The following is a 14,905-nucleotide window of genomic DNA, read 5'->3' on the forward strand; positions in this document are numbered from 1 at the left end:
AATGTGGTGCAGCTGTCTGGCACTTTCGCCAGTGATAGCTCTGTGTGATCATTAACACTACCTGCTTAGTATTTGTGAAATTACATTGTATGTGCAAAGAATTGAGGTGATATTTTGAAACCCACATGGTTAATATATTTACCAATTAGTGGTTAGAGAGCATGGTTTTTCCAAAAACAGTTCACAATTACCAGTATTTAAGATTCAAAGTTGTGTTTTATTCAGTGGCTTTTGCACAACTTGGTACAGTGGTCACATTCAAGTAACCTCAAAGATTAGAGTTATCCTGATGAAATCAATCCCAGGGAATAAAAACGCCAAGTTTGAAGCTCCAAGACTTTGGCCACCTGATGTGAAAATCTGACTCATTGTAAAAGACCCTGATGCTGGGAAAGACTGAGAGCAGGAGGAGAAGGGGGCAACAGAGGATGAGACGGTTGGATGGCATCACTTATTCAAAGGTTATGAGTTTGAGCAAACTCTGGGAGATGGTGAAGGACAGGGAAGCCTGACGTGCAGCAGTCCATAGGTTTACAAAGGGCTGGACACGACTTAGCAACTGAACAACAATGTGATTTGATGAAATCTCATATTCTGAAGATGAAAGCCACATTTTATTTATTTTCTAGTACATGGTCACAAATTGGATATACAAAATAGCAGATAACCTTATGATATGCTATTCTTAGAAAGGGGCAGAGAAATTAGGCAAATCTATCAAGTGACTGAAACTTATTTAGGAAAGTGGCTGAAAGTGATGATTTAGGAAAGGGGAGTGCACGCACTCCATTAAAGAAGCAAATGTTTGTCAAATCTGGTCAAAACAAACCCTGAACTGGGGAGAGTCATCAAAATCTTTTCATCATTTAGAGATTAAACTCTATGAGCAGCTCTTGCCCCAAGAAAAGCCAATATGTGAATATCAAGATGTGGAGAAATGATAGTTATGTTAAAATAAAATAAACTAGCAAGCACGTCTAGTAATGTGTTTACATTATGATTGTGCTTTGACTGCTTCAGTTGGTCTATATACTATTCTTCATAAATACATTTATTATTCATATAACTTTTGCTCAGAGAGTGCAGGCCTTTGTTACTATAGTTTTATTGTTAAAGGTAATTTGGATTTAACATGTTTAAAACCAAACCCCTTCCCTCCATCCAATCTATTTTCTCTTGTATTACTTCTGAATTACTTTTTTATTTAAACAGCATCACCAACCACTTTATCCATCCAGATATGCACAACACAGTTTCTGGAACCATCCCGAGTACTTACTTAAGCTTCCCATCTGCTGTATTCCCCCAAGTTCTGTAGAGTCTGCACTTCACACTCTTGAACATAGCCCTCTGCTGTGATGCTTCTGTCCTAGTTAAAGGTTTCACAATGATCTCTTTCAGATTTCTACATCTGCCTCTTATTCTTTCTGCCTTCAGTGTCAGAGCTTACACAGATGTCCTCCCTACCTTCTCATCTCCACAGGTACCTGGTGACTTTTCTGAAATGTCAATCCATCACTTGAATAACTTAACAGATAAAAATCAAATTCTGAAAGTATTTCAAGTCAAGGCTAACTCTCCAGCCTAACCCCTTAGCCCTCTTCCACCCAGAAATCTATATATAGGAGGGGAAAAAACATAGGTCAATATTTAAAAGAAGAATCAATAATAGCTTTAAGCTAGAAACAAAGTAAACCATTTGTTCTTTGGAGTCATTCTAAAAAATTATATATTTATTGTATTTTCTACTTTACCAGTAGTATGTTTTCATTAACTATTTTGTTACTATATTTAAAAAATCATAAGAAATGCAGTAAGTGTGACAACCCAGGTCCAAGCCTAAAGTCTTGACTTGGCCTGTTAGAACTGGTAACAGCTGCTACATAGGGAATGTCAGAGTATCTGGTAACAACTAAAGAGCCATTTTCAAACTCTGGAAATGAAGCTGCTTTCATATTTTAAAAAAAGCCAGAACTGTGGCTATATCAACTTAACCTTTCTTTTATTTGGATGGAATTTAAATATTCTCATAGCAATTATAAAAATACAAAAACATTAGTTGTTCACAACTGGAAAGGAAGAGACATACTTGGATCTGTGCTGCAGATTGTTTTTCTAACTAAATATTCCCTGATCCACAGACGCTGAAATGTCTCTCTCCTTACATGGGCTATTCCTTCGTCCCTTACTAACCCTTAAGAAACACTGCGGTAGAAGGCTGCTGCTCCACTGCATCTCTGTGAGTGAGGCATTTTCTTCATGTGTGTCGGAGCAAGAAAAAAAGAGATATCCCCTGTCTTGGGGATAAATGATAAGCTGGACTGAAAGGTATAATAACCAATGTTTTACTCTGAACATGCACTGTCCAACAGTCCTCACAACCTCTGTAGCTACTGATTGTTTGAAATGTGCCCAGTCCAAACTGAGAGGTGGTGTAACAGTAAAATACACGTTGAATTTTTTAGACTTAATATGCAAAAAAGAATGTAAAATATCTCACTGTTGTTTAGTTGCTAAGTCATGTCCAACTATTTGCAACTCCATGGACTGTACTTTTGTTCATGGAATTTTCCAGGCAAGAATACTGGAGTGGGAAATAAAATATTTGTTTCTCCAGGGGATCTTCCTGACCCAGGGATTGAACTCGTGTCTCCTGCACTGGCAGGCAGATTCTTTATTGCTGAGCCACCAGGGAAGTAACACTTTATATTGATTAAAGGGAAATAATGATATTTGGGATAGTTGAGTTAAATAATATGTAGTATTGAAATTATTTTCACCTATTTCTTTACCCTGCTTTTAATGTAACTATTAGAAATTTTAAATATATAGCTCATATTTTACATATGCTCAAATTTTACATATGTAACTCATATGAAAACTCTATTATACAATGCTGCTCAGACACAATTTGTTTTAAATAAATGACCAACATCTTGTTTAATTATTATTTGCCTTTCTGTAATTAGAACAGAATACAGAATTTATATTGGCAGGAGGAAGTAGGGAGTGGGAGGTAGTGGGAATCCAATTGTTTCTACTCCCTCATTGTTTAAATTTTGAACAGAAGTAGGGAGGGACAAAAAAAAAGATGTGTAAAATCTAAACATAAACCGATTCTTCAGAGGCAACCAGTGGCATCAGAAAAGCAGAATAATGGCACTCTTAAGCATTCTGGAATATTCCCATATACCCAACCTGTGCAACAAAGTCAGTGATCCACTTAGTACAACAAAGCTACCGGTCCACCAAAAGCTTTGGGTGTTAAATTTTCTCCATTTTGCTGCTAGAAATGATTTACACAAAGAGCATTTATTAATTATCTAAGAACTTCCTGGAGGTGATGCCTGCAGATGCTTGAATGTCACACTTCTTAAAAAATGAAGTACAGTTGATTTACAATACTGTGTTACTTTCATGTGTTCAGCACAGTGATTCCTTTTTTTTTTTTTTGCATGATAGTTATTAAGAAATACAATAATCTTATAATTAATCTTATAATCTTGGGTATAATTCCCTGAGCCATACAGTAAATCCTTGTTGTGTATCTGTTTTATATACAGTAGTTTTTATCTGTTAATCCCATACCCCTAATTTTTCCTTTCTCTCCACTCTCCCCTTTGATAACCATACATTTATTTTCTATGTCTGTGAATCCATTCCTTGTTTGTATAGATTCATTTGTATCATTTTTTAGATTCTACATATAAATGATATCATATAATTGTGTCTTTCTCTGTCTGACTTATTTCCATAAGCAAAATACTCTCTGGGTTACTCTTCCAGTATTTTACTCAGCACTGCCCAACTGATACAAACAGCATATCCTTCATTAATAGCAAAGTGACTTAAATTACTTATTATTTTAAAAATCCACATTAATATGCAAAATTCAAAATTCACAATGAAGTTATAAACAGGTGGCACATTCTAATTTGGCACTAATGTGGTACTTATGATAAAGAGATATAAAACAAAATGATTGTAAATGAGTGAAAAGACCGTGATGTTGGGAAAGACCAGGGCAAGAAGAGATGGGGGACAACGGAGGATGAGATGATTGAATGGTATCACTGACTCAGTGGACATGAGTTTGAACAAACTCTGGGAGAAAGTGGAGGATAGGGAAACCTGGCGTGCTGCAGTCCATGGGGTTGCAAAGTGTCAGATATGACTTAGCAACTTAGCAACAACAAACGCCATATTTAAAATCAACACAAAAAGTGTGTAAAGTTGTCTCTTACACATACATAATCTGAGCCAAACTTATATCACAAAAGACAAACTTTTCTAAGTTATCACTAAGAAAATATTGCCAGTCAATGTTATCAGAGTCAGTACAGGAAAGAGAACCACTGTTTTAGAACTACTGGTTCCTGACTCACCTTATTAACAACTTTCATCATTTCATAGGCTATTATGAGAATAGAGTTGTAGCATATGTGCATTTAGATCACAGAAATTCAACTATAAGCATTTGGCAGGAAGAGAGAACCTAAAAAAATAACACAACAGACAGAAGTCCCACCATTCGGTTCAATAAAATTTTGTGTAGGAAGGGAGAGAATAATTGTCTTTTTTTCAATCGGTTTCTGATCTCAAGTCTTTAACGGAGGGTGCTGGTCTCACAGGTGATCAAAGACACTGTAAATAATAACTTTGTTTCTACTTAATCTTGATTTATTTGTTGACTTTAAATCCCCGGCAAGATGTGACTTGATGGTGTCCTGATGGTACAATGTGTTTCTTTAAGTCCTGATGTCAATTATGTGGGTTCCTAGCAACTTCCTGTCTCTGTCCTCTATCCACATTACTGAATTTGTGCTTTGGGAAGATCATTTTGGCTGTTGTGTAAGAAACAGACAGACTGCAGCAAGAAAACAGGAACAACAGTTATTTGCTGACCTGAATTACTGAAAGGATAGGAAGGGATGCAAGTGGATAAAGGTTTCCTGGAAAAGCTGGTCTTAAAAGCTACTTTGTAGAGATTGCTTTGGTCCTTAACAATTATATAGCCTTAGTCTTTCTCCAACATAGGTAGGTACATTTATATTGCCCTCCCAAGATATGTTGTTAAAATTGGACATATTCAATGTTCAATGAGATTCTTCGAGACCTGTAACAGTTTCCTTCTTTTCAGTAGTTTCATACTGGTTACAGAGCTTGTGACCAGAAATGTTTTTAATACATTTAAACATTAAACATTTGCTCCAGAAACTGCTAGGCGTCTGGTGATTCAGAAATGATGATAGCAATCTTGCCTTATCTCTCACTTCATTCCAGGTTAGACATAAAATACTTTTCTATCAGTCATACACAGGACATGAAAGACAAAGAAGAAAATGTGGGGAACACCACTGAGAATGACGGTCCAAATTAGTTCACAATTTTCCATGTACACATAAGATATTGCTTGTAGCTCAGGTCCTTCCCTGACTTTGAACTTAAAGGTTAACAAGCTTCTGAAGTTCTTTTTAAATGATACAATTCCCAGAGAGGCATTCTATAAGGAGAAGATGACTTCATTTTACCCAGCAAGTGATATATCTAACATCACTATATTTTAAAACCCTGCAAAACAAACAGGGCCGTATGGCTCAATTTTTTTTCCAACAGCAAACTAACAATCTGGAGTATTCTAATAAACTGCTGTTAGGTCTAGGAATATTTGGGGCCAAAATTTTCTTTTTTTCCCTAGTTATAACTAGTTTGCTAATAGATTTCTTTAGCTTTAGAGTTATAATTAGAAGACAGTTACTACTTTGCATAATCACATTGTAATTGTTATTTGGGTGAAATCCAACCAACTTAAGCATCAGTACTTCCAAAAAAACAATGTCTGGCAAAAAGAGAACAACAAATGCCATGCTCTAATGGGTCCAGGTTATCTAATAATGTTTGCCTAATGGTTTAATGTTGTTTTTTAAGAGGCTCAACAGCAAGTGACATTAGAAATCAATGTATTTTAAGGCATCACAGTTATAACTGGAAATAAGTTAATGTTCTCTGATAAACACTAATGATGATAGTTAGAAACAAAAATTCACGTGGGGTCAGAAACCTAGCTGCCTTCGGTCTGTCATTTGTTAAATTTATGTTCCAGCAGCTGAATTTACTTCTAGTGCCTGGAGAATTTCCAAACACACACATCTCTTGCTTCAAAAGCCAAGAAGCTCAGTTGTAGGCCCCAGTTCTATAGAATGAATGAACACACTATGTTTCTAGCTGCCCACTCTCCTATCCACTTTTTAAGTTGATTATTCAGCCTTCCCAGAAACTTTATAACTCTTTCAGGAAATTCCATCCTTTGTTCAATCAGCGAGCCCTTTGCTATTGCTTACAACCAAGAAACCTCGCATCTACTTCAAAAATACACGAGTCTTCCCACTTCATGTCAGCTGTCACTACTCTAGTGCAAAGTCCCATGACATCTCTTCTGTACTAAAGCAGTAACTTCCTGACTAGTCTCACTGAATCCATTCTTGTCCCTCCCCAACCCAATCTATGCATGCTAAGTTACTTCAGTTGTGTCCGACTCTGTGACTCCATGGACTGTATAGCCCACCAGGCTCCTCTGTCCTTGGGATTCTCCAGGCAAGGATACTAGAGTGGGTTGCCATGTCCTCCTCCAGGGGATCTTCCGAATCCAGGGATCGAACCCGCGTCTCTTATGTCTCCTGCATTGGCAGGCGGGTTCTTAATTACTAGCCCACCTGGGAACCTAATCTATATGTAATGTGATCTAATGATCTAACACCTAAATACAAAAGTAGCATTAACCATTCTTCTCCATAAAATTCTTATCAACCTAAATATATACTTTAAAAATCATTACCACAATCAATACAGCTCAACATGATTTGGCTCCTGCCTGCCTCTCCAACCTCATCTCCAGCCGCTCTCCCCAATTCTCTGTGCTTCAGCCACACAGGCCTTCCCTCTTACCTTAGGGTTTTCATGCATATTCTCCCCTCCCTAGAACACCTTCCTCCCTAGTCAATCAAACTCTTCCTCATTCTTTAGGTGTCAGCTAAAATGTAGTTTCCTTAAAGAGAGCTTTCCTTATGCTTCAATATAAGTCTTCTTACTTATGAACCTCATAGTGTCCTGTACGTTTAATAGATTGAATGTCCTGGACATTATAAATTATATAATTTATAATTATATATTTATATTTGTATTGTTTAGAATATCTCTCTCCTCAATTCTATGAGATCAGGAAATATATCTAATGTACTCTACCTTGTATTTCAGTATCTGGTACATAAAAATCCATGTAACTAATAAATATGTTGAATAAAGAAATGCATATTACTCAGTGAAAGAAGCCAGTCTGAAAAGGCTGCATAGTACATTATTCCAACTACAGACATTCTGAAAAAGACATAACTATGGACACAGTAAAAAGATGACTGGTTTCCAGGAGTTCAGGGAAGGGAAGGCATCAATAAGCAGAGTATGGAGTATATTTTAGGCAACAAAAAAATAAATACTCTGTATGATACTAAACATGTCCTTATACTTTAATGCACAACACAAACATGCATAGAAGTAAAATTTAGGACAAAAATAATGACAGATGGAAGGGTGTGATGTGTGTGGGGACACAGGGTATGTGAGAAATCTCTGTAACTTTCTTTCAATCTTGGAACCTAGAACAGCTATGAAAAAGAATAAAAGCTTTTAAAAATAAGGTATTGAGCAAATCCCCTCCCCCCCAAAAATGAAATAGAATACATAACTTTATAATCAAGCTAAATGAATTAAACAAAAGGTAGGAAAAAAGAAAACATAGTAAAGCATGGTTTAAAAAAATTAAGATGCAAAATTATCAGTAATTACAATGAATCAGATATCAGTAATTATAATGAATGTAATGAGTTAAATATCCTATTTTAAGAATATGCTCTATATTTCTGTGTTCTGGACTGTTTTCCCAACTACAAATAATAAGATGAAAAATATCTCTCTTTACTTTTAAAAAATAAACCTAATTATAATAATCCAATTTTAAAAAAGAAATAACTGAACAAAATTTGGGAAGTGCATATAAAGAAGTGATTTCCCAGGTGGCTCGGAGGTAAAGAATCCACCTGCTGATGCGAGATGTCGGTTCAGTCCCTGGGTCAGAAAGATCTCCTAGAGAAGGAAATGGCAACCCACTCCAGTATTCTTGCCAGGGAAATGCTATGGACAGAGGAGGCTGGCAAGCTGTAGTCCATGGGGTCACAAGAATTGGACACAATTTAGAGACTAAATAACAACAATATAAAGAAGTGCTTCAAAGGAGTCATAGCATATAACTTACAGTTGTAAAGAAGAAAAGTCTATAGTTAACAATCTAAAACTCTATCCTAAGAAACTAGAAAAAGAGGAGGAATTTAAACCCAAAATAAGCAGAAAGAAAGAAATAATAAAAAATAAATCAGTGAAATAGAGAATGGACTAACAACAAAGTCAATATATGCAAAAGCTGGCTCTTTGAGAATAACCAAAGTGGTAAACTGCTAGTCAGACTGGTTAAAAAATAGATAACACACTGACCAACATCAGAAATGAGAGAGGGAACATTACTGTAGATTCTCAACATTTTTTTAAAAGGCAATATTATGAACAGCTACATGCTGTTTAACAATTTTACATGTCATGGATAAATTCTTTGAAAGACACATATTACCAAAATTGACTCAAAAACAAACGTGAAACCTGAATAGCACTAGAGTTGACCCTGGAACAATGTGAGGGTTAATCGGCATATAACTTACAGTCAGCCCTCGGTATCCATGATCCCTCCACATCTGCAGATTCAGCCGAGGACCATGTAGTGCTATAGCATCTACCATTGAAAAAGATCTGCATTTAAGTGAACTTGTACAGCTCAAACCTGTGTTGTTCAAGGGTGAACTGTATACAAATCTTATAAATTGAATCTGTAATTAAAAAAACACTTCCATAAAGAAAACTCCAGGTCCATTTGGCTTTACCAGTAGACCTACCTTTTAAGGAAAAAAATACCACAAAACAAATTCAGAAAACAAAGAGGAGGGAACACTTCCTAAACCATTTTATGAGGCCATCATTAAATTGACATCAGAACCACACGACAAGATCCAAGAAAATAGAATGATAGGTCAATGGGTGGAAATAAATGAATCCTTAACAGATTTTTGGCATAAATTATGAATTCCAGGTCTCTTAACATATAAAATGGTCTAATGAAAATTTTCCATAGAGTAAGTTCTATAGAATTGCAAGTTGGCACCAAACTATGTGACAGTGGGAAGTCTAATTCTTGTCCTAAAAGCTTAGGAAAAAAACAAAACCATAACTCTTCACATTCAAATTACATGCCATTCATTTTACCTGTGAGTCAACCAAATAACAGATACGAATTGAAGGGCTTATCAGGTTCAGATCATGATAAGACATTTCAGGGTGAACTCCCAGTTAAAGGAATTAATCCTAAACAATTTAGCATGTACTTTATATGAAAAAATTAGACAAGCAAATAATTCCAAGTAGTTAAGCAGAGGTAATGAACATATGAAAAGTTTCAATTAAAAGTTAAGAGAAAGAAAGAGGTCTATAATTTTACAAAGTCTGACAAATTTGGTATCAGAATAGAAAAATACATAGTTTTTTAAGAGAAGATACTTTTGATTTCATGTAAAAATAAATTAAATTCTAATTACAGGCAGTGAATAGGTAGAAAAGGAATATTTATTCCTTTTCCAAAGATACTATTTTCCTAGTTAGCTGTCAGAAACCACTTGCACAAATGCAGACCTTCTCCAACAACTGCTTATGAAGTTTCATTATAGATGGTTTTTGGTAACAAAATATATTTCATGTATTAAAAATCAGCAAGCTTTCATGCTACAGCATTTCCTTTCTTTTCTCCACTCAACAAATATTTACTGAGCCCTTAATATATAATTAAACATGGTCCTAGTGCAGGAATGCAGCATAAACAAGATGGACTAAAATCACAGCCGACATGGAACTTACTTTCTAGCTGAGATACATGAGAGGCCAAAAAATAAGTTAAGTTCTAGCATGTATCTTCCACTACTATTCCACTATAATGCTGCCACAATATTATCCTCTGATTCAGTGCTATTGGATGCAGTTTAAGTAGAATTACAATGTGATAAAAGCCTTTTGATATTGCAGATAAGCCCTCTTGGCCCAATTCTAAGCTAGATCTGTCTTAAAAGGATTACCATGATATAAACCAGGGATCACCAAACTTTTCCTGTAATGAGTCACATATAAATATTTTAGGCTCTGCAGGCCACCTACGATCTATACTCCATATTCTTCAATTTTTAACCCTTTAAAAATGTAAATTTATTCTTATCTGGCATGGAATTCTCCAGGCCAGAATACTGGAGTGGGTAGCCATTCCCTTCTCCAGGGGATCTTCCCAATCCAGGGATCAAACCCAGGTCTCCTGCATTGCAGGTGGATTCTTTACCAGCTGAGCCACCAGGGCAGCCCTCTTATCTGACAGGCCAAACAAAAACAGGCCAGGGGCCAAATCTAATCTGCAGCCACAGCTCTCCAACTCCTGACCAAAAGATCTGAATATCCTTGCTTGTAAGTGGCTATGCTCAGTCCTACACTTTGTAGTTCTTTTGATTTTTTTTTTTGTATATTTCTTCTCTTGCTGTTTGTTGTTTATTTGCCAAAATCTAATAAAACATTCTTTTCTAGAGCTACAGTAGTTCGACTGCTACAGCCTCAAAGTCAGCTCTGAAGAGCAGAACCACCTGCTCCATTTCACACAAGCAACAGAAAGATGTTCTCAGCAGAAAAACCTTCTACGTCTGTGTACTTTAGAGAATACAGCACAGACAGTACCTGCTCTCCACTGACTTCCTGGGGCAGACACATACAAGGTCTAATGGTCCCTTACCTTGCTGGAGGAACATCAATATTGGAAGAAACAACTTTTCGTTTTTGCTCAAGGAGACAGATGGAACGAGTGTTTTCTTTTTCATGGTCAAGTGCTCGGTTAGCTTTTTTGGTGTCTGCTGTTTTCACATCTTCCTCCATGGCCAAAGGAAACAAGTGTTGATGGGACATTTTTTTACTAGAGTCACGTTTTAAGTCCTCTGTTTGAAATGTGAAGGTCATTTCCCGCTTAATGCTTCCCACCTGTGAAACAAAACACAAAAATTCTCACTCACCCAAAATATCAGCTTTACATGACTATGTGCAGATGGCCAGAGGACAGACCACAGACACTGCTGTCCCTGTTCATCTTGAAGATTTTTTAATTTAAATGGGGGAAATCTAACATGGAAATAAAATAACTGACTTTACAAAGGTACAATTGATGTGCTGCCTATCATAATGCAAGCAAGAAGCATCATGAGCACAAGAGAAGCCTTTTGGATGGGCAAAGATTTTGAAGACTTGAAAGCATGAGGCTTCTAAAAAAAATGAGAATTTAAAACATCATTGTTTTCTCTTCTACAACTGAGAAAACTCAAATAAATAAATTCTTAAATATTTCATGCTGATTATGCTTAACAGAGGTTCAATCTCTGGGTTGGGAAGATCCCCTGGAGGAGGGCATGGCAACCCACTCCAGTATTCTTGCCTGCAGAATCCCATGGACAGAGGAGCCTGGTGGGCCAGTGTCCATAGTACTGCAGAGTCGACACCACTGAGTGACTAAGCACAGCACATGCTTAGCAGAAGAGTGCTATACATATAAAAAAATCAAGTCTTAAATCTTAGACTATGAATAACGATCTTAACCCCACTCTTTACCTCATGAAAAATGTGTTTTTTTTTTATTCTTTATCTATAGCAGATTTGATCTTAAGGAAATCCCTTCATTAGTATGACAATTAAAAAGTCATAACACTGGAACTTCCCTGGAGGCCCAGTGGTTAAGAAGCCATCATCCAATTCAGGAGACGTGGGTTCGATGCCTGGTTGGGGAACTAGGATCCCACATGTCGAAGGGCAAATGAGCACCTACACGCTGCAACTATGGAGCCCACAAGCTCTGGGGCCCATGTACCACAACTGGTGTGCCCACACCCCGCAAGTCATAATAATCTTTATCATTTTTAACTAAATGCAATGTTTAAGACAAATGTACATTTAAATGTCAAAGGAATTATATCTGGTGATTTCAGAGTTTAGAATTGTGATGGATGAAAAAGGAGACTAAAGTTAAAAAAGGGAATTTTGTATCTTGTAAGATGACTGGCACTGTTCGTGAAGTTTGGAGTGAACTTGTTAAGCTCTGGGCTTCCCAGATGGCTCAGCTGGTAAAGAATCTGCCTGCAATTCGGGAGACCTGAGTTCAGTCCCTGGGTTGGGAAGATCCCCTGGAGAAGGGAATGGCTACCCACTCCAGTATTCTGGCCTCGAGAATTCCATGGACTGTACAGAGAGTCAGACACAACTGAGCAACTTTCACTTTTTACTTTGTTAAAGTCCTAAGTGTACAAAGAAGAGCTAGACTGTCAACCCGGAGCCTCACTAATCAGTGGAGAATGTTTCAAAATATGCGTGTCTATGAGACATTTCACAGGTCAGAGTCACTCTCTCACGAAGTCCATGTGTAGAGTCAGTAAACCTTCACTCACCCACTTAAATAGAAAGTATGCTCGTTTGTCTCTTTTTGATTTTAGGTAGGAGAAAAAGCACAAAGAATTTGATCAAGTAGATTTAGAATTTATAGAGCTAAAGCCACAAATATAGGGGATTTTTCAGAATGAAATGAAAGTATGTGTGTTCAGTGAAGCAGAGACTGGCAAAATATGGTATGAATGGCTAGAAATTTTGAGACTAAGGAAAAACTTGAAGCTATATGTTTGTTGGAGCCACAGAACCAGCTCTCATATGTGTTCTCCTTGAGCCCAGGGGTGACTTGTGTGCCTCAGGATCACCGTGGCTGGAATGTATCTTTCATATGAACCCAGAGCCCTAAATTGAGCTCCCTGCTCTCGTTGGCCTGCACTTGTCAGGCAGAAGAGACTATCTTCCACGGTGTTCCTGCCACACTGAGACTGTGCTCCACAGGACAATGTCAGTCACTTTGGTATATTTGCAACTCATTAAAAAGTTACCATATTTCTTAAAATGCATTAATGAATGAACAAAAGTAAGAGTCCAAGAAAAATGAGTGCTTTTAAGAGCTGTTTCAATGACATCAATACTCAATAGAGAGGAATAAGGAACTATTTCATACTTCTAAAATTCAATACATTTTCAATAAAAATGTAGTTTGGAAAACTAATATAAATGTTTTAAAATATCCATCACTAATCACTTTCAGTGCAACTTTTTCTGCCTGGAGGTGGAAGGGAGTGGGAGGCATTTTTTTCACTTCTATAGCAGCTCATTCCCAGCTATGTTACAAAAGGAATACACCAAACACCAGCCACAAAAGATGAAAACAAAGGCCTGGCTTTGATGATTATAAATAGTTTCTCCCTAAGTGTCAAGTATTACATTAATTAAATATTTAAGTAGTCATTAGTATTAAGTTGTAGCAATAATCGACATCCATACCTCCCCAGGGACCAATTCATCTGATTAAAAGAATTCAATCCAAAGAGAGGTGGGGTTGAGGGAGAACATTACAGGAAGGTTAGCTTTTAGCTTCAAAAATTTAGGGGAAAAAAACAGCATTTGAAGCAAACTAATACAAAGTAGAATAAATTTCCTGCAGAAATGATAGTATAATCGTATATCATGCTCTTAGCCAAGACTTCATAATAAAGTAAGCTATGGTAATATTCAACAATGTAAGCTATAAATCTTCCATAATACATTCTAAACATAAAATTAATCTCTAAATGGTAATCAAGAAAGTTTAGCAATGTAATGAAATTCAAACACTATTCAGCCCAGACTCCTTTTATAAAAGTGGAGTTAAAATGAGTTAGCTAAGATCAAAGAGGACAAAAAAAAATGCAGAGATGAGCAAGAGATTTTTGATACTTTGAGTCATGTGTTCCACTGTTTGTAAGGCTGGTGGAAGGAGTGGGTGACAGATGTAGATGTTCATTATATCTTCATGCTTTAAAGTTTACATACATATATATATATAAAACATGCTCTTTTTAATGTTCTTCCACTCATATCAGATGTCACATTTTTTCAAATTTTAAAAGGAATAGTCACAGGAGAGAAGAGAGTAGAGAGAGAACATGAAGTCAAATCTTGAGACATGGGCTCAGAAATGGCCCAGAGAAACAAGGTGGTGGCTGGAGAGGATGCTGAACCAGGGAGAAGGTTCTAAGACAGGAGGTAACAGAGCGTGTCTGAATGCTGAGGCAGGATGGAAAGAAAGGGATGAGTGAGGGTTTGCAGGAGTAGTAGAACGGGGCAGGGCCAACATCCAGCCATCGCACCACCAGCAGATCAGCAGAAGAAAGCAGCAAAAGGAAGAGATAACCTCAATTCAAATTGAACCCCTATTAGATTAGCAGAGGAGAGCAGCTAAAGGAAGACAGGATCCCACTTACATGAGATTTCCAGAAAAGGCAAAAGCTATAAAGACAGAAAGCAGATCGGTGGATTACCTGAGACTGGGGTTGACAAGGGAAACTGATTGCAAATGGACACCAAAGAACTTTGTGCTGTGATGGAAATGTGCTAGAACAAGCCTATACTGATTTGCACCATGCTGCCAAAGAATGCTCACACTACCACACAATTGCACTCATCTCACACGCTAGTAAAGTAATGCTCAAAATTCTCCAAGCCAGGCTTCAGCAATATGTGAACTGTGAACTTCCTGATGTTCAAGCTGGTTTTAGAAAAGGCAGAGGAACCAGAGATCAAATTGCCAACATCTGCTGGATCATAGAAAAAGCAAGACAGTTCCAGAAAAACATCTATTTCTGCTTTATTGACTATGCCAAAGCCTTTG

General features: G+C 37.0%; 1 protein-coding gene across 1 annotated transcript in view; it reads right to left on the reverse strand.

The window, feature by feature from the left end:
- Positions 1 to 14,905, reverse strand: part of ZNF704 (zinc finger protein 704) — a 244,362-nt gene that overhangs the window by 178,075 nt on the left and 51,382 nt on the right. Inside the window, exon 2 of the mRNA XM_010863398.1 lies at positions 10,919 to 11,160. Coding sequence (XP_010861700.1) covers positions 10,919 to 11,160 — 242 coding nt within the window. The remainder of the gene's footprint in view (positions 1 to 10,918; positions 11,161 to 14,905) is intronic.

This window comes from Bison bison, unplaced genomic scaffold (genome assembly GCF_000754665.1).
Source record: "Bison bison bison isolate TAMUID 2011002044 unplaced genomic scaffold, Bison_UMD1.0 scf7180017864491, whole genome shotgun sequence".
Lineage (NCBI taxonomy): Eukaryota > Metazoa > Chordata > Mammalia > Artiodactyla > Bovidae > Bison > Bison bison.